This window comes from Pogona vitticeps, chromosome 7 (genome assembly GCF_051106095.1).
Source record: "Pogona vitticeps strain Pit_001003342236 chromosome 7, PviZW2.1, whole genome shotgun sequence".
NCBI classification, from domain to species: domain Eukaryota; kingdom Metazoa; phylum Chordata; class Lepidosauria; order Squamata; family Agamidae; genus Pogona; species Pogona vitticeps.
In genome coordinates this window covers 1,236,507-1,262,158 of record NC_135789.1, presented here as the reverse complement: position 1 = coordinate 1,262,158, position 25,652 = coordinate 1,236,507, and the positions used below count along the sequence as shown (strand labels likewise).

Sequence of the window (25,652 nt, the reverse complement as noted above, 5' to 3'; positions counted from 1 at the left end):
TTGTACACCACCTGTTCCCTCTTGCCTTTTCGCTCTGTTTTCTTTGAACACCATCCGCGACAGACAAGGATGAGTGCATGGAGGCCACCGCAGCCGCCACCCCCCCCACCCTGGCATGGCCTTTCAATGTCTTCCCTACTCAGGGGTGACACACAGCTGGCACCTCTGGGCCGGTGCTCAGGCAGCCGAGGAAGGCGGTCCCTCGGCACCCCGTCAAAGACACCGATCTCTCCCTTTACTGTCGCTACAACGCGTGACCTTGCGCCGTTTCCTGGGGGCCCTTTTCTCCCCTCCTGCTTGGTTACCTGTCTCATTTGATTAGAAAACAAGCTCCTTGAGTTGTGTGTGTGTGTGTGTGGGGGGACACATCTTTGTCAAGAGACTTCCACATCGGGTTGGAAGAATAGGCTTGTCATCAAAGCAGAAGCCACCCGCCATTTTTGCCTCGTTAAGCGGGGCTCGCTGACATGAGCGGAAAGGAGCTAGAAAGAAACCTGATGCGTGCCACCTTACCCATTTCGGCAGGTGATGGGTGATGGAAAATGAGGAGGGAGGATGATGTCGTAAGGCAGGAAGGGATGGTGTGGTGGAACGTAGGCTTCCCTCCATGGCTGAGTGGATGTCTCCCCTTCCGTCTGGGCCTCCTCGCCAGGAGAAGTTCAGCAGGGGTCGTAAGGGAGAGGATCCACCTTGTGTCCGAAGGATTTTGTGGCATTCTTTGGTGGACAGGCGGAGAGGTGAATGGGAGGGAAGAAAAATACCCGTATAGTTTAGCTTAAAGATCATAATGGAGGAAGAAACCTCTACCCAAAGGTGGGAGACGAGTCAGTGAAGAGGGGAGCCCAGGAAAAGCTTTTGGTTCCTTACCCTTCTTATACTCTTTTCCGATAAAGCGGTGTAAGCTACCCTTACAATCATCAGAGCTCAGAAAGGTGTAGTTACAAGTTACAGTTACCTCTGTAGCTACTTATTTGTTGGGTAATGAGCTGCGTAACTACTCATTACAAATTTATTTCTTAGGTATATCAAGCAACACCTAATTACTTTCAAAAGTTCCCTTTAAAGCTCATTTCAAGGGAATTATATAGACATTTTGACAGGATGCTTTTCAAGGTTTTTTTTTTTTTTACCATTCCCTTATCACTATTAAGCAGTAAAGGAATTGTTCTTTGGTTTTGTTCTTTTACGTTTTTTTACAGCTATTTCCTCCTTTGCATTATCGGAATTAGCCACCAGGGGGAACTAGGGAGTATGTCCATTATTTCATCATTTTTTCAACCGGATGAATTCCTTACACGAGTAAAAATGGATGACTGGAACTGCAACCTGACTGCCCAGAAGTGAGGAATACAACAAGTTCCTTTTAAAATGTAACTGCCCAAACTCTGATAACAATGGGAAAATGTCTGAAGGTTTATAGATTCCTCAATCTTATTTGAGGGTGACCTGACCTGGGAAGTTTCCATAAAGCGAGGCAGCCAATGAACCACATGAAGGCTGCGACAAATCTTTCCAGGAATCGGAAACGGAAAGACATTATCTCGTCTTGGTCCCTTGTCAGAGGCGCCTCCGGCATTTCCATACGTTCCAGGAGCTGATAAACCTGGATTCTGGCATCAGGAAGCTGAAGGCTAATTACTGTATCCCACTTCCCCAAACTACAGCCTCATTCTGTTTACTGTGGTTGATTTCTAGAATGATTGCAACACACACACAGAGTGGATGCCTTTGATGAGGTGGCACCAGCTGGCGGATTCGGGGGTACAGGTGCGAACCTCTTCTGCTCAGCGGAAACCCCGAAAGCCAGAAAAATCTGTGCCTACTCCCTGGCTTCCCACTAGCCCATCCCATGATGGATTCACGTTCCCCCCCAATCTCTTCCCCCTTGGTTCCGGACATGATGGATGCGGGGTATCGACGGGCCCCATCTCCTGCTCGCGACGGCTATGGCTGTTAACTGGAAACAACTGCCTTTGCTAATTGCTCCGTTCATGGGGGATCGCGGTGTGCAGCTGGCCTTCCATAAATCAAACCGGCATGAAAAACTTTAAAATTGCTTGCCGAGGGGAAACAGGGTGGGTAAAAACCTGGAAAAAGAATACGAAGGAAATGCTGAGATAAGAGAAGGCTGCCACCAACCGGTGCCTGGTGACTAAGCCAGGATATGCGCCGACACCCTCAGTTCTGTGGCATAGCGCTATTTGTCTCCATCAGGCCAGGCCTTCCGTGGGGGAATGCTCTCCACGGACGGCCCCCGTCGGCTTGCAGACCATTAAAATGGCCCACAGTGGGAACAGGGTTGTAGAACCTACTGATGACTCAGGATTAGGCCAGATATTAATTCATCAGCATCCTGGAGGGGATGGGTTGGCAATGAGAAGCAGAATGAACCAGTCATTGCAACCAGCTGACAAGGAGCCAATCTTTAATTGCATTTGTGAAGATGTCTGGTTCCCTGCTCCTCCTGGCCCGAGGGGGGACCTCATTTGGGGGAGAACCAGATCTCTTGAATGCGGCTGAGGAGGACGACTCGTCTTGCCTTCTCCGGCGGGAAAGCGGGAGGGAAAGACAGTTGTGTTTTTGATGATCCCAGCAGATATCGAGACCCCGAGACTGGGCGAAGGATTGCACAGAGGAAACACAGAGAGGCATCTTTCTCTTTTCGTCTCCTTGGGCCCAGGCCCGGGGGAAGAAGAAAAGAAAAGACTCAGAGAGAGAGAGAGAGAGAGAGAGGAAAGTGTGATTATTTTTAGAAGGCTTTTAATGAACCTCTCCATCAGTGGCGAGAGGGGACGAACGGCCGGCCTGGCAGGAGACCAGCCGAGAGATGGGCTCAGCTCAGCAAACGAACAGCAAACTTGAGAAGCAGTTGAAATGCAAGGGGCAGGCCAACTCTTGGAGAAAGTGGCCAGACCCCTGGAGAATGAGTGAGGCTAGGTCCGCCATCGGGGTTTTTTCCTAGGTACCTTCGGGTGTCCCCGGCTGCCAACGTATCGTTTCAAATGGAGCCTGGCCAGGCGGAAAGGCAAACGATGCTCTCCAGCCTGGGCATCAAAGATTTCTGTGGGCTTCGAAAAGCAATGGGGAATGATTCCTCCCACCCGTAACGCCGCCTTCCCAGGGCAAGGCATGGAGGTGGCAGAGCCGTCTAACAGAAGCCCTTGGTCCCTACTCTCCCCCCTCCCACTGCAAGACAGAGACTAACAAGATCACCGGGTGGTCACGTTTCTTAAGTGCCCCTCCCTCTGCAAAAGAGGAATGAAGTCTCCTTTCCCACCCACCCCCTTCTGTCCCCTCAAAAAAGGATATAAACCCCTCCAAGCCAGATGGTACCTGAAGAAAGACAAGTGTTTGTGGTTTTTTCTTTAATGAGGACTGGAACCTTGATTTCTGTTTTTCAAGGATGCCTCATAAAGCCTCACCAGCTCTGCCTCTCTTTCCAGGTTGGTTTTCAGAACCAAAACAGGGAAGTGGTGGGGCTGGCAACAGCAGACCGGGGAGAGGGGGGCGTGGGTGTGAGTCGCGCGGCAGTGGCAATCCGGCCATCATCGGTAATCATCCGTAAGGCAAGGCGAGCCTGGCGCAATGCTTCTTGCTCAGGTAAATGGCTGCCCAGAGGCCATTCCTGGAAGCCATCCCCTTTTGGCAAGGCAGCTAACGAGCTTGTAATGGAAAATAACAACCCCGGCGTTCCCCGAGGTGGTGACTCTAATTCTTCCACGGCAGGTTTCCAGTTTAACTCTGGCTGCTCGCGGCAGGTGAAACGGACCATTTCTCCCGAGCAAGAGGCCGAGAAGGGCCGGCTAGGGCTCTGTCGGGTCCTCCTCTGAGCCCTTGATATCTGGACCCTCGATCCCAACTCCTCCGGTCAGCTGAGGGAGAAGGGTGGCCCGTCAGGGGGGTCGCCTGCCCCACCCCCACACCTGGTGGCCGAAGGAGTGACCCTCCCTCCAGACCCTCCGCCTCGGGAGTGGGCAGCTGACACCCCTCTCTCAGCCAGAGTACACGTTGGCCGGCAGCCTGCAACCAGGAAAGGGGATTCCTTAAGTGCTCCTCGCCTCTCCTTATCACAGCAAGAGCTTCTCTCGTTTGCTCCGTCCGTCATTGGTCTTCAGGAGAGACGTCCTGGCTTTGTTCACCGAATCACAAAGGTCTTCCCGAAATCTTGCTTCTGAAACACTGGTTTCTAAGCAAGGCCTAGGTGGAAGGCATAAGTCCGCTCCTTCCAGAGCCGTCTCCTCCGCCCCCCCCCGGTCCAGAAACCCTCAGAAATCTCTCCCAAGACAACGCCGGGATTTGCCATCTCAGCAGAAGCGAACAGATTTTTACAGTTCAATCTTCTCTTGGCTGCTTAGTTGAATAATCTTGTCATCTTTCTCATTGTCACAAAAGCGTCTGGCTGAATTCCATTCCCCTCTCCTCTCCTCCCAGCCTTGGCTGTGTGTGTGTGTCTGTGTGTGTGTCTATGTGTGTGTGTGTATGAAAACATGGATGGAGATGGGGGAGGGCTGTATAAAAAGCTGCTGAAAGGGGGCATGACGCACCCCTCTGTGTAAAAACATAAACATGGCTTTGGCATGCGAGGCAGCTGGCATTTCACTTGCGGATATCAGGCGGGGCTCAGAGAAGGTTTTTTTCCCCCACTGTAATTCCCAGAATCCCCCAACTGGCAAAGAGAAGGTCAAAAATAATCTCTACTGGTTGCCCATGATTGGAAAAGAGCATTCCTTAAGTGCTGATTGCCATGGCAGGAGCTTTTCACATCTCCTGTAGTTTGTGACTTAACTTGCCTCTTTTTGTGATTGGTTGCCAGGAGGTAAACAGTGGCTTCATTTGCATGTGAGGTCGATCTGTCAGTCAGGTCGGCTCGAATCACGTTTTTGGAACAATGACAGAGTTCAGCTTCTCATGTTTGACTCTTCCTCGATATAACCTGGCAGCAGGATCCTTTGAGGCATTAGGGCAGGAAACTTCGTTGTCCTTGCTAACTCAGATTTCCATGGTTCTGAGCCCGTGAGCGCTGCCTGCTCCACACCACCATATAGAAATTTAATTAACTAACTTAAAATGCAGTATTCTCTTCATTGCAAGAAAAAAAAATCTTACCCGTTTTCTCCCCTTCAACACAAACGCTCCAGTTTCAGGTCTTCGAGACCAGCACTTTTTACAACCTACTTAAGTTTTAGGTGTTCCATTAATTAGAAGATGCATGACATATTGTCATAATGGGCATTTTATGTCTATGTGTCACACAGAAATTTGGTAGTTACTGCCCTTAATGATCATAATGATAAATAAGGGCCAATATCCTTCTGGGCATATCATGAGTAGACAAGACTCCTTGGAAAAAAAGACAATAATGCTGGGAGAACTTGAAAGCAGCAGGAAAAGTGGAAGGCCAGTCATGAGAAGGACTGATTCTGTCAAAGAAACCACAACTTGGAGCTTGAAAGGTCTCAGCAGGGTTATTGAGAACAGAACTTTCTGGAGGTCACCATAAGAGACAACTTGACAGCCTACAACCAAACTCTTCTTGCTAGCCTCAATGACAGTAGACCCATTGAAGCCATAGGGCTTATAGAAGTACTGACTTACAATTCAGCAAATGATTCAATGGGTTCCCTCCCTAGGATACCAGCTTTGCAGTTTACAGATACTGTGAGGATGTGCAATGTCTCAGTATGTTAAGAAAGTCTGCTTGCGTTCCATTATTACAGCAGGTTAGATAAAACAGATAAAATTCATCAATAAGCCACACAAGGCCACGCGCACGAGACGGGTGAAACCCTTCGCCTGCCTTGTTCAGCAGCGGGGCTGACTCTTAATGAGTTTTATGAGATCGTATTCTTTATTTATTTACTGAATTTATATCCCGCCTTTCTGGTATAAAAAAAGAAAAAAAAAAGGGAGAGGGGGAAAAAGGAGAGAGATGCTTAAGGCAACCAACAATAAAAGGCAGATAAAAAACCAATTACGATTAAAAACATTTGGAACCTAGCTGACAAAATCCAAATAAAATTGCGTCAATAAGAAAGAAATAACACCCCCCCCCAAGACTCAACTAAAGCCTGCTTCAATGGTGAATTAGCGGCTTAGGCCCAGATAATTTTCTAAACAATGTTCCCTTCCAGGGGAAAAAGAGGACAGAGAGGGGAAAAGATTTTTTGGGGGGTCTAACATGATTCGTGTTTCACCCTTTCCCTGAATAAAACCCACACCTTTCTGTTCATGGGGGGCGGGGGCGGCTTGTGATCAGGGTCCAGGACTGTCCTCTCCCAATTGCTTTTGAACCCCCCCCCCCAATATCCCCAAGCTATTTGCTCCTTTTTGACCTTGCTGGGTATCACAAATGACCTCCCTTACCTGGATCAGGTGGGAAAATATAGAAGAGGGGGAGAAGGGCAGCCAGCACCGGATAAAAATTTCCCCCACCCAAAGAACATGCAGAGGGCCAGGCTGAAGTGCCTTCTAAACCACGGAGCCCGGCTGTATTTCTGACGCTGGCGGGCCTTAACGTACGGTATTGCTTTAACCCTTGGGGTGGGAAAGGAAAGGTGTAATAAAGCGCCGTCTCTCGTTCCTTAATGGTAGCCAGTGAATCAAGCAGCGCAGGCGACTCTGGAGAGCCGGTCGGCCAAAAGCCAGCGCATTAAAAAAGGGAAGCTTTGCCCCGGATCGCGGGCATGTTTTACAGCTGCGCCAACTCGTTTTTCTGTCCTAGCATTGGGCACATTTTAATTAAATAGTCATTCGCCGTGCGGCTTGCTCTGCCTTGGACGGTTTCCAAACGGTCCTGCCTGTTCCAGATACATGGTGGTGGTGGGGGGCACGTTTGTTTTCCCCCACCCCACCCTTCTCCTACAACTCGGCCCCTCTTCTCCCACAGACCCCTTTCCGCAGCTTGCCAAGGCTCGCCTTCGGCAAATCAGGCTAATTATGTTTGCCTGGCGGCGTGCCAGCTTCTCTGATAGCATCTATTCATTAAGGTTGACCTCACCGCGCTCGCAAGGTGCCGGCTGACATTCCCGGAGTATTTTTCTCCGTGTTCGAAGATGCTCTGGTCTCGGGAGGTGATATTTATGCCAGCCGATGCCACAGCACCGGGGTGGTCGCTGGGAGGTGGCGGGAGGTGAGCAGTGAGCACGGGTGGCGACGAAAACGATCGGCTTGCCTGCAGAACCCAGGAAGCACACACAGAGGTGCTGGGATTATTGGATTGTATGCACTGGCAGGGAAGAATCAGGCCTCAGATTCCAGGCTCTACATCCAATATTATTTTCTTACTAAAAGGCTACTACCATGTTACTAAAAGGTTACTACTTCATTACTACTAGGTGATTACTCCTTTATACTAGTTTGTTGCTGGCAGTAGTGATATTCAAAAATGGAGCTGCCTATTCAGTATTTAAAAAACAATCTTTTTTAAAAAAATTAAGGTATACACCTTGTTTGATGTTTTTGAATTGTGGTGCTGGAAGAGGCTCTTGAGGGTCCCCTGGACTGCAAGGAGAACAAACCTATCCATTCTAAAGGAAATCAACCCTGAGTGCTCACTGGAAGGACAGATCCTGAAGCTGAGGCTCCAATATTTTGGCCATCTCATGAGGAGAGAAAACTCCCTGGAAAAGACCCTGATGTTGGGAAAGTGCGAAGGCAAGAGGAGAAGGGGACGACAGAGGACGAGATGGTTGGACAGGGTCATCGAAGCGACCAACATGATTTTTGACCCAACTCCGGGAGGCAGTGGAAGACAGGAGGGCCTGGCGTGCTCTGGTCCATGGAGTCACGAAGAGTCGGACACAACTTAACGACTAAAGAACAACAATACACCTTGTCCTGCCTACCAACTGGTCTGCACCCTAACATCCAGTAAAAGTTACCCACTTTGATTTGATGACAACAGGGAGTCTGCTGGAGGGGATCAGGAGGAAAAAAAGAGAGGACCTTCTCTGTGTTCTCAGCTGAGCTATGGAGGCCTTTGTCCCAAGAGGGGAGGAGGTGTCGCAGGATCCACGAGCCTCTTGAGCTGGTCCCTCTTGGGAAAATCAGAGTTCTGTACACAAATCAAGCACTCCACGCGTCCCACCAAAGACCTGACCAGATCTTGATGAAGGACAGCAGACCAAACAGGGAAGGTGGGAAGGGAGCAAAAGGGGGCCGCGTTCCAGAATTAAGGGATGATACCTTTTGAGATCACAGTGTCCATCGTCCCCAGACAGAGAACAATGGGAGATGTAGTCCTCTGCAAGAATTGCATGGCCTGGGCTCGGGAGGGATCCGAGTCTGCCTTGGGCCCGTCTTCCCCACCACGAAGCAGCAGCCTCTTTGACAGACAGATTGCCTGGGAACGAGACTAAGATCGGTGTTATTGAAGTGGAAATCGGCCCCTAAATATGCCGCGTTTGGCTGGTCGCGACAGCCCCGTCGTGGTATTCCTGCCGTAATTGGCTTGACATTTTAATGGGAGCCGCTCACTTAGCTCGGTGGCACGCTTTGTGTTATTTCACTATTTATTCTTGTTTAAGCTTGTTTGAGTAGGGTGTTATGTGTTTGCGTGTATGTGTGTGTGTGTGTATAAAAACACACACGCATACTCAATAGGATTGAGCTGTCAGGATTCTGTTCACTTCTTTCAACGGCTGGGAGGAACAGCATGCAAAAAAATGTCAGCAAGACGATGGGATCTGAGCCGCAGCTCCTGTATTGAAAATGGTTCCACAAAATCCAGATGTGGTGGACTCTGCATCCATCATCCCCCGTTCATGCTGGGTAGGAACGATGAGGGTTGTAATGTGTGGGGGATCGGATGGTTTCCCACACTTGGACTGGATTGCACCTAAAAAAGGCAGTGAACACACCTCAGACTGAATTAAGAGTGAATCAGGGCCCACAGGGTTGAAGTCTCCGGCTTTCTGACTAGAAGGTGACTGTGGCCCCAATCCACCCTGCCCCTCAAGCCAGGTTTCATAATCGCTGGGAGGGAAACAGAACACCTCGGGAAAATCAAATATTTGCATATTATCCCTGCAAAGTGAGGAAATGTGGTTTCATCTTGCGTGGAACATCAAGAGCCATTGGCTTTACAAAAGACCCCGCTGCTCCCGGTGCCTGCACGCTGGCACTCTTTCTGCTGGGTTGTGGGAACGGCCACTTCTAAAATGACCATCAAGCTCCTGGTTTTATATCCAGCTTTGGTACTGATCTAGGATGGGCTGGGATGGCAGCCGCCTCCGATTTAAAAGCAGAAAACCTAGATGGACCCTTCTGGGCCTTCAGACGGACCCAACCTTTGGAACTGGCAGTCTGGGTGACTCAAAGGGTAGGAGGCTGATGAAAATGCACCCCGAGGCTCTTGGATGTAAAACACATTAATGATGATGGCATGTTCTGTATCTTAATTATCCAATTTCAGTCACTTACAGTAACGGAAGAACCAAGGGGATGCACGAGTATGCGGTAAAAAAATAATAATTGAGAGGCGATTAAAGCGTGTGGCGGAGGTTTTTAAAGGCCCGCTCGTTGTTGTTTATTTCATTTGCATATTCACACTCTGAAAGAAGACGACCCATTTCATTTGGTTTAGGCATTAAAAGGCTGCTTTCTATCATTTAAAATGTTCCCCGCCTCCCCTTGCTGTTGGCTGAATTCGGGTGATATCAGGGAACGTGAGGAAACTGCAGCAACGGAATATTATCAAACACTCAAGGATCCAGTTCGGTGTTAGCTAACCGTTCCAAGCTCTGTCCATGACAGTCAGAAAGAAAATACTATACTATATATAAAAACAAGCAAGTAAACAATAGCAAGAAGTTGGACTGTGGAACTCACTGCTACAAGGACCTTTGTTGACTTTGATGAGAAATGAAATGAACTCATAGAACTGAATCAGTCAAGGCTTATGCTATATCTATGGAGCCGCCATGTTCAGTTTATCTCCACGTACCAGCTTGCATAACAGAGATGAAAAGACCCTGTCTTCATGGTCTACTTACAGAAAAGCCAGGTTGGCCACTAGGGAAGCAGGAAACTGTCCTGAATAACATTTGGTTTGATCCACACAGACTCCAGGTCCCATTTCCGCTTCTGTCTTGCAGCCTGTCGAGGCCCAGATCTTATGGCTCTTCCAGTTCTTGAATGGGGCACCAACCCTTACCTTACCGACACGGATTCAGTGAGTCCATGCTAGCTGAGAGCCAATCATTGCATTCTGGTGCAAGAGCCCTGATCAAAAGACAGATTCTGCAAGGAAGAATGAATCCGTTCTCGGCCGACCCTCTGCTGTCTTGCAAGCAACGGCCATGCACGGCAGACATGTGCCCGTTGGGTTGTGTGACATTGACCTAAATTGGTACTAACGAGGCCTTGAATCGGTGACTGTCCAAAGACCCCCCCCCCAAGGCCGTGCTTCACTTCTATGCAGACTTATGAGGATTTAAGGATCCGTACGGCCAACCCTCCTTGAGTCTCGTCTCCCTTGAGAGATGCCTGAAAACGGACAAACGGGACGAGACTGGTATTGACGACATCAACCAGGGTTGGCCTCTCTGAGAGTTTTCAGACCCTCGTCTGTGCCACATCCCTCTCTGGCAGCATGAGCGTCATGGGGAAAAGTGTTCCTCTCGGGGAAGGGAAAAGCTGTATTTCCTTGGTCCCAAAGCGTGGCGAGATGTGGTCGGTAAGGAAGCGGAGATGGAACTGCCGGCCGACGCAGTAGACCAGGTTTTCCACAACAGTGCACTGGAAGCAAGCCGGGAAGGGCACGGGGTGGGTGGCGCATTCGTACCAGAGTTTGGCCTTGGCACTGCAGCGGTAGACGCTGATGCCCCTGCTCCGGTTGAGGTCAAAGCGGTAGAGGAACCCCCCGGCGGCCACCATCTCAGTGGTCCTGTCCTTGCTGCCCCCGGTAAGGCTGACCTTCCAGGCGTCCAGCCGGGGGACATACCTCAAGAGCATGTAGCGCAGAGTGCCCCCCGTGACGTAGATCTCCCCATCGCAGGCGGCCGCCGTGTGGGCCACGGCGAAGGTGTCGTTGGGCAGAGGGGCGGTGAAGCTCCAGCGGTCCGTCCGGGGGTCGTAGCGTTCAACGGTGGAGAGACATTCTCCCCCGATGGCGTAGAGGCAACCGTCCAAGGCAACCAGCTTGCAGTGGGGCCTCGCTTGGTTCAACGGGCAGATCTCCCTCCAGATATGGGTCAAAGGGTTGTAGCAGAGGACTCGGCTGGAGGGTCTTTGGAGCCTCCCTCGCCCTTCGCAGCCAGCCGCCACAAAAAGATAGTTGAACATGCTACAGACGGCGCAACCCTTGGAGACGGCCTCCATCGGTAGGTGAGTCAACGGGCGCCACGTATCCTTCCGGTCATCATAGTAGCAGAGCCTGCTGGCGTGGCCGCCGTGCTCCTGGGAGCTGACGTCAGCCACCGCCAGGAACTTCCTCCCCTGCATCCTCTTTCGCAGGATCAGGTCCCTCTCCATGGCATTGAGGCGGCCATAGATCGCATTGGTCCTGAGCACTTGGAGGTAATTGTCGCTCATGACCTTGTAGGCCGCCTCTCGGAGGGCTTCCAGCTTCTGCTGCTTGGCCATGCGCAAGACCTCGTAGCAGTTCCCCAGATCCAGATGGACGACGTCAGCGGAGGTCTCTGAGCACAGGGGGAAGCGGAGGAATTTGGCACCCGCCACCAGCTCCACGGTGGGTTCCTCGCTCGTGTCACTTGGGATGCTCTTCATGGATCCCGAGAGAGAAGAAATGGAGCCGGAGCAGAGGGGGACAAGAGGAGGGCTGTCCCGTTCCGAGGATTCTGGCACCGGAGAACCGAATCCTTCCATCGGGACTTGAAGCTCTGGGTTTTCTATGATCTTGTGGAAACTCTCTTTCCGGCTGATACCATATCTGGGCCCTGGAGGCTTCTGGGTAGGGTTCCCTTCAGCCGCTGCCCCTTTCTGGCCTTCGGGCTGCATCGATTTTGTCTCCTTCTCAGAAGCCCCGGGAGACGTCGGAGCGGCCTTCTCAGCCGTTACTCCGCCCTCTCCGTTTTCCGAGACGGTGTCGGCCACATCCCACTGTAACTGCATCTCAGGCTCACAGGGGGTCTCCGTGCTGGGTATGTCATAGGACTGTGGAGTGTCCAGGCAGGTGTAGGAGGACTTCTCCTTTGTGACGGATTGGGACATGGGTTGAACACAGTGGTCGTCGGCGCAGCCTCTTGGGTCGCCCCGCGGCGGCTCTGCTTGGCCGCTGTTTCTCTCTTTTGACTTTGCTGCTTGAGGGAGGCTCTCTTGCACCCGTGTTTCAGCCACAGCAGAGAACGTGTAGGCTGCCGAGGACCCCCGGCAAGACGGGCTCATGGCCAAGCCCAGACCAGCCGTGGCCGGGAAGGGCTGGTCCCTCTCCCTCTGCAGCTGGGTCTCTTCTGCCTGGTCCGGGTGTCCCTCTCCTCTCCGCAAGGAGGGCCTCCAGCTGTTGCTCAAGGCGGATTCATCCCCCCCACTTGTCCGCTGAGGACCTCTGCCCGCCTGCTGGCAGTCCCCGAGAGGGAGGCAAAGTCCGGCTTCCCCAGAGCCAGCGCCCGGCCCCGGCCCCTTGCGGTCTCTGACAGAAGTGCCGCCTTCACCTGCTTGGCTGCAGAGACCCCGAAATGTCCACCTGCTTTCCGATGTCATTCCAGCCATGCCATCCGTGACTCTGGCACCGCCAAGGAGAGCCCACGGCGTTCTTGCTTCCTGGTTCTCAACCGCCTGTGGTGCCAACCGTTGTCTGTCTGCCTGTGATCCAGGGCCCAGATGACCCTCCTCCTCCTCCCTCGTCTGTTCTTCCTCCTCTGCCTCTCGGCCGGCCGGTGCACCTTTGAGCCCAAACGTGCCTCTGGCGGCCAGCCCACCTGGCTCCATGGACCGCTTACCTGTGCGGCCATTTGCCTCGCTCCCTGTCCTTCTGACACCCCTGTGCCTCAGTCCCTGCGGCGTGTCCTCTCTCTCCGCTGGGTTGCAAACTGGAAGCGGTGAAGGCTCCCTGCCCTGGGTGGCCTTGGCTGCTCCACGGGCCCCTTCCTGGGGCCTGTCAGGGGACCCCCGAGACTTGTAGTAGCGATACGCCAGAGTCAGCAAGAGCAGAGCTGCGGCCGAAAGAGCCCACCGCCCGGCCAGCTGCATTTCGGACAGCTGGTCTCCGTTTCCCTCCGCACCGGGGATCATTCTTAGACGGTGGCGCTCCGGAATGTGAAAAATGTGAGATTAATAATTGCCAAGGGTTGGAGGCTGGCCGGGTCTCGGCGGGTAAGGCCTGCCCCTCCTCCCCTCTGGTTGTCTCTGGAAGGTGACTTTTACCTGTCCGCAGGTAAGAGAGAACGGCGTCTGCTCCCAGCTAGTATCGTGGCTCGCCAGGTGTCCGCTTACCGTCCGGGTTTGCATATTTGAACAAGGTGGGCTGGACTGGGTGCAGGTGAGGGGAAGCAAAACGAAGCAGCCAAGAAGGCGACACAGCATTTTAAAACAGGAATTTTGTGTGTGTGTGTGTGTGTGTGTGTGTGTGTGTGTGTGTGTGTGTGAGTGTGTGTGTGTGAGTGAGTGTGATTATTTTGTTAAGCTTTGATAAACAAGAGAGGCTTTGAGAGGCGACAAGGAAGCAGAACTACAAAATGCTCACCTGTGTTTGGAAACAGATTTCTTTAAAGCTGTTACCAGTCCTTTCCCACCTGGATGGATTTCTCTTTCCACCTGTCCTTCCTGAGTCCCTTTTTGAGCCCTCCCCTCACTGGGGCTGCCTGTGGCACATTTACTCAGAAATAAGTCTAATTTCCACTACTGCTTTTAGCCACACTTTGAATTTGCCAAAGAAAAGAAAAGCTTGCGAGTATCAGAAATGAAACAGCCTCTGGCTTTTGGTCTTGCAGCCCCAAAGTCCTAGCACAAAAGGAAAGACGACCAGGAAGGAGGAGGAAAAAAGCAGCAGAAAACTCAGTTTGGTTACCAATTTTACAAATTATTGGTTACCGATGTCAACAGGGAGAAAAAGGTTCTCTTTCAGAAGTAGTTTCAGACGGTGCTGAAAAACAGTAGCAAATCGACAGAAAGGGAGCCTCCTCCTTCCTTCCTTCCTTCGTTTGTTCTCAGGAGTCCCTATGCAAATTTGATACAAATTAAAATGCAGTTTAACAAAATACATTAGCATCTCCATCTATACAAATAAATACAGGGGAAGTGATGGGCCAAGGCAAACCTCCCCGACGAGGCGAGACAAACAAGCCAAAGACAGGAGTGAAATTTAAAAGCAGAACAGAACGCGGAGGTTGCCCGGCGCATGCTGGGAAAAGCCGCCTTCCAAGGGGAGAGAAGGGGCTTGAAATGTAATTAGCTCCTCATTGATAGTTCTGAGGTGGCTTCATCTCCCCGGCAGGCATTTGGGAAGGATCTCCAACCTTAGAAGGCCAGAGAATGGGAATCTGGGCTTGCGTGTGCTGATTTTTCGGGCAAAGAGGAGGGTGGTGGGTAGGCACAAACGGAGGCGGTTGCTGGCATAATAAAAGTCACACCTGCTGGCCTGCATGGAAATTCTCCAGTGTGCGCCTGTGTGCATGTGTCAGAGCGGCCCGCAGTGCGCTAAAGGGAGGCTGTTTTACTTTCTGCCTTTTAAACCTATGATTCTTGGTCTGGAAGCAAGAAAGAATCTCATCAAATGGACAGAACTTGGTCGGTAAGGCTGACCCGAAGGATTCTGCAGCCTGAGGCAAGGAGAAATGAGTGCCCCCCGCCGACCCGGGCAGAGGAATCTTTCTTGGATGTTAGTGATGGAGTGTCCTCTTGCCCCCCCCCTTCAGAAGCCAGAGAGAGCAGAGGCACCCGTCAGCAAAGATGACTAGGACCTTAAAAGTAACTCACAAGTTCCTGCTGTACTGCCAAAGGAGGGGGGGGTCTACCCCTCAACTACTTTTCATAGTGCTGAGTTAGTTCAAATAATTCTGGATGAATGAGCCCATCATCTCATCTGGGTCCACATAAACTCTCTCGCCTGGAGGAGCGGGCGATGCTTCCGATCAATAACGTCAATATTTGTAAATTTCTTCTCCTGCACAAGAACCGAACGAGCAAGGATTTCTCTCTCTCTCTCTCTTTCTCTGCCTGGAAGCAAACTCTCTCTGATCCCCATGGTATATATTTTGGGGGTGGGGGTGGGGGGTGAGAAAGAGCTGTTTACTGTAATCTTACACTTGCCACGGTAGCTAGAAAAACAGGTTCTGATAAAGCGCAAGTAAATATGTGCGTTCCCTCTCAAAGGATCCGGCTTGCACAGCCCCCGAGGGAGTACATGTCCGTTTTAATCCTGCCCGGCTAAGGCAGAGGGCGGGCTGCGCATAAAACTGTATCTGCCGAGCATGGGCCTGTGGGAGACCCCTGCATGAAGCGTGCCCGTTAAGGTCAAATCGATCGACCTTTTGAGGCAGGAGTTGGAGAAAAGTTCTGAAGGGGGGGGGAAGGAAAGTTTGCCAAAACTGTCATGGGCTGGGCATTGGCGCCAGCAGAAACCAACGCACTCACCCATCTTGAACCCTCACACAGTTGTAGCCAGGAGGTGCTCTGAAGGGCTGCTTTCCAAGCCCAGGCCTGCTCTGCAGGGTTGTAGGGAGGGTAAACGTGAAAAGAAATTTGGGCTCGCTTAAGTTGAGAGATCAAGCAAGCAAAGCCTTTAGCAGATTAACTGAAAAAACCAACTGGAGTCACTCAAATTTTGTATTACATTTTGTATGTATGTGTGTGCATGTGTTTAATATTGTAGCCCCATGGCTTCCCTTGATGAGAAAGGTGGGATAGCCATACATTAAACAAAGAAATAAGGTGTCTTCTGCTCTTCTTTTGGTTTATTTAATTATTCTGAAGCTGGAATGCTAGTGACAGGGAAATGCAATATTAAAGTTGGCCTTTCCTTCTCCCCAAGAGTGGTGGCTTTTGAAGATGGTGTGTGTGTGTGCATGCGTGCGTGTGTGTGTGTGTGTGTGTGTGTGTGTGTGAGGACGGTAACCCTATGAGGCAAAGGTTACATACAAATGATCACCGTTGTTATAGATGTGATTGGCATCGTCATGTCACACACATTTGTGCTCCCACCATCCTGTGTGCCAATGTTGCTCAAACAGAAAGAAGGACTCTTGCATCCATGTGGCAGAAAAAGGGTGGCTGAGGCAAAATGCAGACCAGGCGGTAAAAGACACCAGCGTGGAAGTTTGGACTGCGACCAGAGAGGAAGCATTTTTAAAAGGAGTCAAATTCCTGCCGATTCCATGTTGGGCTCTGCTTGGCTTGGAAAGTGACTCAAAAGGAGCCTCAGAGCACGTCTAGAGGATCAGAGCCGGGTTCCTCTTAGGGTGGGAGACCCCTTGGGACTGGTCGGGGTTTTCATTCCAAGGATTTCTGCCTCTCCGACATCTTGCACCCCTAAAGATGGCAAGGCAGGAGGAATCTTTTAGCTGAACCCAACGTTTTTCACCCTGCATGTTACCTCTTTATGTGGCTCCGGCTGAACTCTTCCTCATTGTGTTCCCTTCTCCACCTTCTAAACCCCTGCTTCTCCGGGAGAGCAAGGAAAGCCCAGCTAGCTCTTGTGCCTGTAAAACTTTTGGGCTCCCCCCCCCCGAGCTACAAAATGCCTTCAATGTCTCTCGCTTGCTCACTCTGCCCCCAAATCCCCATGCCACAAAATATGTCAGCAATATATTCATTTTTTAAAAAACGATTACTTTTTAATGTCCTTTCGCTGCCTGAGCACTAGGAGGAGAGAGATCTGTTGTTCAGAAGTCAGGGGGAAAAGAAGAAGAAGAAAAAATAGCGAGAAAAACACAACATGCCTTTGATGAGAGCTGCAGACACGGCTGTTTTAGGTTTGTTGGCAGAGTGGCTGTTTGTTTCGACCACCCCCTGATCTCCCCCAAAATGTACAGAAAGAAAGGGAAGAATTCGACTCAGCAGGCTTAAGACGCCGCCATCAGCAATTTAGATTCGGAGCCCTGCGCGGTGAGAGCCGGGCTCTTTGCTGGCAATGCAGGTTCCATCTTTTCATGTAGCTCTTTAAATTGGGACAACTCCTGAAGGTGCGGCTGGATTCGCTTCGCGATGGCCCACAGAGAGACACGCTCCTTAAAGGAACAGGCACTATGCCTGCAAGAGAGAGGACTGTAAAGGATGGAGTGATCATCATCCTCACAGATCTGAAAGGCTGCCACATGGAAGCCTGGTTTCATTGGCCCAGGGAGCAGGATGTAAACAGATGGATTTAGACAAGAGGAAAAGGAGATTCTAATTATGTTTTCTAAACTTGAAGGCCGCCTACCAGGCCTGCTTTAGCTGTGGAGTTCCTGCATCCACAAGGGGTTGGAATAGATGACCTCCAGGTCTCCCTTCTGGCTCTAAAATTCTACCATTTTACAGTGGGAAGGCTTGCCCAAACAGAAAGGGCACAGCCTCCCATGCGCTGGCCTTTGACCTTCGGCCATGCCACCTCCCTTCTCCTCTGCTGAACCTGGAGCTGATAAAATGCCTCCGTAGGACAAAAAGTCTTGCCCAATGATTAATATTCGTTCATTAATGTACATCGTGCTTTCCACGGCAACATTAAGCACACAGACGCAAAGAGGCCGTTTTCCGCCACAAGGAGTTTACGAGCATCTCCAAAAAGATATGCCAGACAAGGAGAAACCAACCCTGGGCGTAACTTCTCTCTCTCTCTCTCTCTCTCTCTCTCTCTCTCTCTCTGTGTGTGTGTGTGTGTGTGTGTGTGTGTGTGTGTGTGTGTGTGTGTGTGTGTGGTGTGTGTGTGTGTGTGTGTGTGTGTGTGTGTGTGTGTGTGTGTGTGTGTGTGTCCCCTCCTCCCATTTCCATCTAAAAACCTGAAGATTGGCTTTCTCATTTTGGTGCTGCAACAAGGGAGGCTCAGTAGACACTCTCCTTTTCTTCAATACTTCCTTGAATGCCCCAGAAACCTGCGATCTCTAGATGGCCTTGAAGACGTGGTGCTAAAACTGAAGAACGATCTTGTCTTTCACCTCCTGGTCTCCTCCAGAGGCGGATCATCGCTCTTTTGAGGGACGCTCAGCAATTCCCCCGAGAGATGAACCCCCTTTATCAAGCCGACAACCGTCAGGGCAGGCGGGTTTGGGTGGGGGAGGCAAAGAGCTCTCTTACAACCTTGTGAATGGCCACCAACATCCCATATTTCTTTGCCTTTCAACCGCCTGACCCTCTTTTCCTCTCCAGGTAAGGTGCGTGGAAGGAAGACATAAATAAGCGCTCTATTACTTGGCTCACAGCCAGCTCATAATTCAGGAAAGTAACAGGGAGAAGACGCTGCCAGATCTCGGAAGAGAGAGCGGGGGAGACCATTTTGGACCTCAACTCCTCCAATGACCTTGAGAAGGCCAAGGAAACCGAGGACCCAAGAGAAGCACAGGCAGTGGACAAAAGAGCCAGAGGCGTCCCAAGGACCTCAGCTAGGATGGGAAATGGTTTTGTCTATGGAAGCTCCAGGAGAGAGCTCAGCAGCACGAGAATTGAAGAGATGGGTCCTGTTTTTGTCTCTGCCCCTTAGCATAAATGAGTGGATGTTTCTCATCTCAATTAATCACCTGTTTCATTCTTCCCCAACTCTGTCTCTTTTTTTTCCCCTGGATGTTGGCCTGTCACACCCATTATCCCCAGCAAACATGGGCAATGGTCACAGACGATGGGATCTCTTCCCCGATGAACACCTGGGCACCCAATGTTGGGAAGCCCCGTCCTAGTTCCTTCTGACCTGCTGCCTGGGACCTGCACCTCCGTGGTGTGATCCCTATCAACCTGCAAGTAGCCTGTTCTCTTTTGAGTCCCATCAGGGCCTGCCTGAATCCACTCAATGACCTTGGATGGACTCTGTCTTGGTTGACCAGTGGATCTCCTGGATAATCAGGGGAGCTCCAGCTGAGCTTTGGGGGATTAGCAAGGCCTGCCTTGAGGTCCAGTGTCTCCCTCTGTCTCTGTTCCTCACTTGCTCACCCACCCAACCCACCTGCCTCCCGGCCAGTCTCAGAGAAGCCCAGTGACCTCCGTTTTTCAGGACTGTGAATTCTTCCCAGGGTTCAGCCTGAGCTTCTGAAGGAGCTGTCCAAGGTCCTGAAACGTGTCTTCTAAAATAAGTGAACACCTCCTTCGTGGCTTTCTTGAATAGCCGCTTATAAAGCCACCCAACCTACAGAGAGCTTCCCTGGTTCTTTCCTGCAGAGACAAACTCTGTTACCGAATGAAGTGCTTCTGCAGAAGACGATGAACATCCGCTTGCATTTCCACAAACGCCCAGGGACGCGCTTGCTTGCCAGCTGCTTTTTCCCCCACCTTGCCTCCTTCATGTAATTATGAAGAGTAGCAAGCGGCACAGTAGGTTCATGAGGCCACTAAAAAGTTTAATGCATAATTCATTGTTTCCCAAGAATAAGATTCTTCCAAGACAGGTCTGCATGTTGATTCCTTTAAAAATAAGCATCCGAATAAAGGCCGCAAGAAAACACTCCAGAGATTATTTGCTGCAGGGAGGCGAAAGGCCTGAGCTTCCCAGCCAGCCCTGGCCAATTAGCGGTGTCCTGAAATGCATCGAGGCATGACATTTGAATAGAGGGGCTGGTGGGATCCGGCCAACTGGCTCTGCCGTCCTCTGGAGAATTAGTTTCACCCACCGGAGACACCGGGTATTTTCTGAAATGTCAAATTCCACCCACTGGCTTCTGAATGCAGGACAGTTGAGTTCCAGACTGGGTGGTTGGCACAGGCTGGTCCACCCTTCTTGGCCCATGAAAAGCTTTTGGGCTCAGTTGAGACGGAAAGGAGACCAGCACGCGTGGAGGGTGACATCTCTACTCTGAGAACGGGGAGAGATGGGGGTCCTGAGAATTCAACTGACCCAGGATGCCTTTGGAGGTCACCCAGAAGGAGTTTTTTTTGTCTGGATTTTGTTCTTGTTTCTTGTTGACATGGTTGAACCCTCCAGGTTCAAGCGCAGGATACCTCTGAACCACCCGACAGCTGGGGCAGAGAAGAGAGGAGGGCGCCTGCCTTCATCTTCTTCTGGCTGGGCTTTCTAGGAGCTTCTAGAGGAACAACGGTGGCTTGGTAGATCTGACATGTGAGATGCGAAGGCATCCGGAATCTGCCAAGATGAGGCCCGTGATATGCCGTGGCCTGTGGCTTACGATCAGATCTGATAGGCGACACCGGCTGCAGCATGGAAAACCCGACTCTCTTTCCTTTCTATATTACGGCAACATCAGGTCTCTGTCCCTGTGGCCCAGGTCCCCCTCCTCTTCCTCCATTCCTTATTCTACACTTCTTGGTCCGACTCCTGACCTGTCACTCAGCCGTGCCTTCTGGTCTCCCCTTGAAGTCCTGCTCACAAGTATTTGCCTCCTTGTGACTCACGGGACTTGGAATTCCCTCGGTGATGCTCAAACTGCCTCTTTAGCATCAGGACCTGACAGGATCAACATTCAGGGTCTCTCTGATTCTAGGGACATTGAATCCCCAACCTTTTCAATGAGTCCATCAAACTCTCCCCCCCCCCCCTTTCTTCCTCTCCTCGACTTCTTCCAGAGTTGCTCTGAAGCTACGCCAGGAAGGAGGCGGCCCACCTGTGCTCTACTGAGCAAAATCTAAACCTACAGAAGATCTATACGCGAGGTGAGAGGCCAGGCTTTCCCTTCGGATCTGTGCCTGCCTGACCTCCCCTTTTTTTTCCTCCATCCGCCTGCCTGTAGAAACGTGATGGCATTGGGGCACCTCTCTGATCCTAATTGGATTTAATTGTCTCCTCGGCGCCGCACTGCAACTCCCACAAAAATCCCTTGAAAGGAGGAGAGCGGGGAGCCTGCCACTCCTGGGGTGTGTGCGGAGGTGGGTTGCCCCCCACCCCACATGGATGGGCACGTGCCGGGGGGGGAAGGGGACGTGTATGTTTCATCTCCTCCTTCTTTCTCCAAAGAGCAGTGATTAATTTTTCACCAGCTAATCATCTCGCTTAGGCAGATTGTCAGCAAAGAACCTGTCACCCCCTATCAATAATAAAACAATCGCCAGCGTCCCTGAAGCTCACCTCACCCCCCCCCGCGTCCCCCCCCCCCCGGTCTTCTGCATTATTCAGTCCCAGGGCTTCAAACCTGGAGCAGGGCAGGCGTGTTTTAATTGATGGCCTTTGAAACTGCCTGGCAGAAGCGGGAAAAGATGCGAGAAAGAGAGGCGAGGGGCAACCAGCTCCCTGGTTCGTGGCCCACGGCTTGTCCCTCCTTCTTTCAGTGGTTTTGGTCTCCGGCTGCTGAGCCAGAGGTTGGGAGTTCGAATTCCCCACTGCGACTCCTTGACAGGGGCCAGACTCAATGATTCAGAGGGTCCTTTCCAGACTCAGACCCCTAAAAAACAAGCCGCACTGCTAACATGGATGCTGTAACTTCAGATTATGTGATGGAAGATAAACCCACTAGGGAAGAATTCTCTAGGCGAGAGACTTCCTGAAGCCAAAAGGGACAAAATTTAGGAAGACATGACCATCTAACCTGCACACAAAGATGTGGGGCTGGTATGGAGAAGGATCTGTTCACATAGTAGATTAGTAGTTAGGTAAAACTCGAGGACTGATCCTTATGGAATCAGGAAAACCCATTCAGGGATAGTGTAGGAGGAAAGAACCCTAAACTTGGTGACAGAAACCTGTGAAGCTGGCTTGATGCAGAGGATGCACTGGTATACGCCATGGAGTAGCCCTCAGATGTGGCTGACCCCATAAGCAGAAATAACAACTAACCAGGATTCAAGATGGGAAGAGAGTTACGGACTGAAAAATCAGGAAGAACAAGAGGAGATTGGGTACCCAAATCCATCCGTCTTCTTATCGCTCCCCGGTGGCTCAGGTCACCCTCATGCATGGTGTCTATTTCCAACCATGTTCTCTAATAACCATCTTTTCGCCTGCATGTTTTAAGCCAGAAATGACACAAGCCACCTGCAGGAAACCAACAGCCTAGAAGACTCCTGTGTTCTCATTCACAGACAAGTCTGGGAAGTGCAAATTATGTCTATTCCCTTGTTTGGAGGACCAAACAGAATCCGCTAGCATCTCGAGACTTCCAGTGGCTGACAGCTTCATATATTGAATCCCCCCCCCCGGTTCCCCCTCCTTTTCCTTTCAGTTAAAGAACACTCACCTCTCTCTAGAGAGAAAAGAGAGAGGAGCATTCCAGGCTGATCAGCTGCACCATTAGGAGATTTCTGTCATGGGTGGCTCCGTAACTTGGTTGGGGAAGATAAAACTCTCTTGGCCTCCGGGTGACGCTGCAGCCATAATGCTCCTCATTTCCACGGTTCCAGGCTAAAACTGCCACATTTGCATTTAAATGGAGGTTTGGGAGTCTGTAAATCTCCATTTTCTGAGCGAGCAGGCATAATGGGGGTTTAATCACGTTCAGATGATGAGAGAGACCCCCCTCGGAGGATCAGTCCAGAAAAGAGGAGAGCAAGGTGAGCGCGAGAGAAAAAGGGGGACAGAATGGGCTTCTTAAAAGATCGGGCTCTGCTCTGCTCTCCCTGGCCCATTAGAGGAGAGCCACAGAGGGCCCATCGTGACTCTGGGTTTGGCCCCCCAGAGACATGGACTTTGAATGTCCGCTTTGAGCAGAGGTGACCTTCAAATAGAAGAAAAGGCCATGGCTCCATCTCTCTCTCTCTCTCTCTCTGTCCCTTTTTTGGCCTGGATCTGCAAATAACTTCTGGGGGTCAAGAGAGAGAAAGAAGCAGAGCCCGGTCTTGAGAAAGGGTCAAGGGAGGGTTGGAAACAGGTGAGGCAAGAAAGAAAGAACCTCCATAGTCCAGAAAAAGGGGAGAAGTGTGACTTCTGTCCATATATCTGTCCATCCATCCATCCATCCATCCGTCCGTCCGTCCGTCCGTCTGTCTTCATCCACATAAACTTCCACACTCAGACATATTTTGTCTGCTGTGTTATTTTAGCGCCTTTGGCCCCTTGCCGTCTACCAACTTCTCCCTCCTTCCCCCACCCCCGACTCCTTTCGCCATTCCCTTCTTGGCTTCCTCCTGGTGCCTTTGCCAAAAGACCCCATCTTTGCAATAAACCAAAAGCAAAAGCCAAGCTTTTTTTAAAAAAAAATCTATTATTATTACTATTGTTATTATTTTGCTGTGGACTTCAGTGGGTGAGCGTTCAATCAAGCCAACCAGAAACCCGTCTTTTGTGGAAGGCTGGGTGCCATCGTACGGTTGACGTGGGCGGTTGGGTGAGGACAGGGAAACGGCCTTGTCTGTGCTCTTGTGTTTTAATCCCATCCTGGCAAACATTCATGACATTTTTCAATCTATAAAAGGTTCAGCTGAAATGAAATGTCCACATAGGGGTAAAAAATAGTCTTTTTACCTCATTGATTCCAGCAGGAGAAAATAGCGTTTTTGCACCGGGTGTGACATGCTGTGAGCTCAAGGTAACCACGTGTTTGAGAGTCTTTGGGGGACGTTTCAGAGAAAGCAGACACAAAATAATGTGTACATTGAAAAAGATTAGCAGCTTAAGCGCTCGCATTTGGAAAGGGGGAATTGCATACAAAAATGCTTTCGTCGATGGGGAACTGATATAATTTAGACAAAATGTGCAAATAAATCTGTGCATTGGAAAAAATGTGCCAGAAAAAAAAATAACCCATGATTTATGGACACATGAGATCAGCAGTGTCAAAACACAAACCTAAGAATATCTGGAGTTGGACTTTAGAAGAAGGCCTCACCTAAACTCCTCTGCAGCTTTTCAGAGGTGGACTAGTAGACTGCAACAAATCCAGTGGCGGTAAGTTCCAAAGTCCAGCACCAGCACGTACTGCTTGGCTGGAAGAACTGTGAGCATAGGCCTAAAACAGATGAACTCATGATCAATGGGTTGGCATCCTCTTAATCTCTTGAGTCTGGTTTCATAGGCTGTAGTTTTCCTGTCTCCATTTTATTTCAAAGAGAGGAATGGATACATTTTAATCTCATGACCTGCATGCTCAGCCATTTCCCTCCTAGAATTTGCATTTTAAAGCAGTCTGCCTTGAGCTTCGAAAAGTTACTTTTTAAATACAGGAAGCCGAGGTCGTCGCTGAGTGTCTGCAGAACCAGAGTTTTGAGCATAGTCTTAAGGGGAAGGGCGATGGGAATTTTAATCCAAAATACCAACAGGGCAACAGACTGATTTAAGCTCCCGAACCGCATCCTTGATTAAGCTCCAGAAAATTTAGCAAAGCTCCTCCTTCATGATCTTTCTGTACTAGGTTTTAAAAAAAAGCAAAGTGTACTTATAGCACTCTCTGAGTGGCTTACAATTTAATTATGTGGGCTCGCCGGAGAGCTGGGAACTCAATTTATATAAGGAAGAACAAGCTTCAGAACACGGCCAAAGAGCCCCAAAAAACCACAACAATCACCAATTTATTGAGCTTGGAAGAATGGAAGGCTGAGTCAACTCCAAACTGGTTTCCTGGGATTGAACCTAGTTGATGAGCAGAGTTTTGGCTGCAGTGTTGCAATTTAACCACAACCCCAAACGGCCTCTCTCTCTCTCTCTCTCTGCTGAGTATGCTGGGTGTTCTTTTGTTTTGCTTTTTTTTGTTTGATTTTAATGATGGGAAGAGGGATGCAAAGCAATGGGCTATTTTCAGTAAATATTTGCATATGCAAATTCATGCAAACAAGCAAGTAAGAGCTACAGGGAAAGGAACGGGAGGCAAAGTTCACCTCTCCCCAGCTGAGAGCTGCTGGTTGGGCATGTTGTGCAAAATTCGAATGCTCTCGTTTGGGAGAGTCAAAATGCGTCAGTGCCTCCTAAATAGGCTCAACCAAGGATACAATTAATAAATTTTCCAAGTTGATGGATCTCGCCGGCTGACTTGAAAGTATGCGGCAGATCAGCCATCATCAGCTTCAGAGAGAGGCTGCTCCCCTCCCCGTGCCCGTCTGTTTTCCTTTATCTTCGTGTCCAACATTTCTAGGTCTCCTTTGATGAAGCACGACATATTTTCAGTTTGCCGAAGAGCCGGCTCGCCGTGAAAGATGAGATGATCGTGGATAAATATTTGATGATATTACAGCGCTTGCCCGTTGGCTTCCTCGAGATACTGTTGCAGCAGTGGTGTGGCCGGCCTCTCGTCCGTGCAATGCCTCCTACCCAGCCATCATCCTCGTCTCGTTCAGACGTGTCAGGAGCCCAAACAGGGTGTTTCTTCCTGAGCCCCAAGCTGCACTTTTGCCTCTGGGTACGAAAGGCGGAAAGTCTGTGTGACTATGTAGGTGGCTCCAATGGAACGGATAAAGGTCCAGATCCAGGAGCCCTGTTTTTACACCCTCAACAGCAGTCCTTGGCAGTGTACTCTGCCCCCTCCCCCGTGCTTTTGGAAAGGCAATTAAATACATTGGCGGGGGGGGGGAGTTCCTTGGGTGATCCAAGATGGGGGGGGGCAATGGTTGACTTCAGGCTTCTAGGTGCTGTAACATCACACCCGGTTTTAGCGCAGGGGTTCCCAACCTTGGTCCCCCCGGGAGGGGGGGGTTCTTGGATGACAGCTCCTGCGAAGCCTTTGCCATGAGCTGTGTTGGGTAGGATGACCAGGAGTTGT

The 25,652-nt window shown here is 50.5% G+C and overlaps 1 protein-coding gene across 1 annotated transcript; it reads right to left on the bottom strand.

Moving 5' to 3' along the window:
* Positions 1-9,463: 9,463 nt before the first annotated feature.
* On the bottom strand, positions 9,464-13,489 carry KLHDC7A (kelch domain containing 7A). The gene has a single exon (XM_020782117.3). The coding sequence runs from the start codon at positions 13,189-13,191 to the stop codon at positions 10,555-10,557; it is 2,637 nt and encodes an 878-aa protein (XP_020637776.3). The 5' UTR covers positions 13,192-13,489; the 3' UTR covers positions 9,464-10,554.
* Positions 13,490-25,652: the final 12,163 nt, after the last annotated feature.

Excerpts from the sequence above, each read along its gene's own strand:
- KLHDC7A (XM_020782117.3), bottom strand. The coding sequence starts at position 13,191 with ATGATCCCCGGTGCGGAGGGAAACGGAGACCAGCTGTCCGAAATGCAG.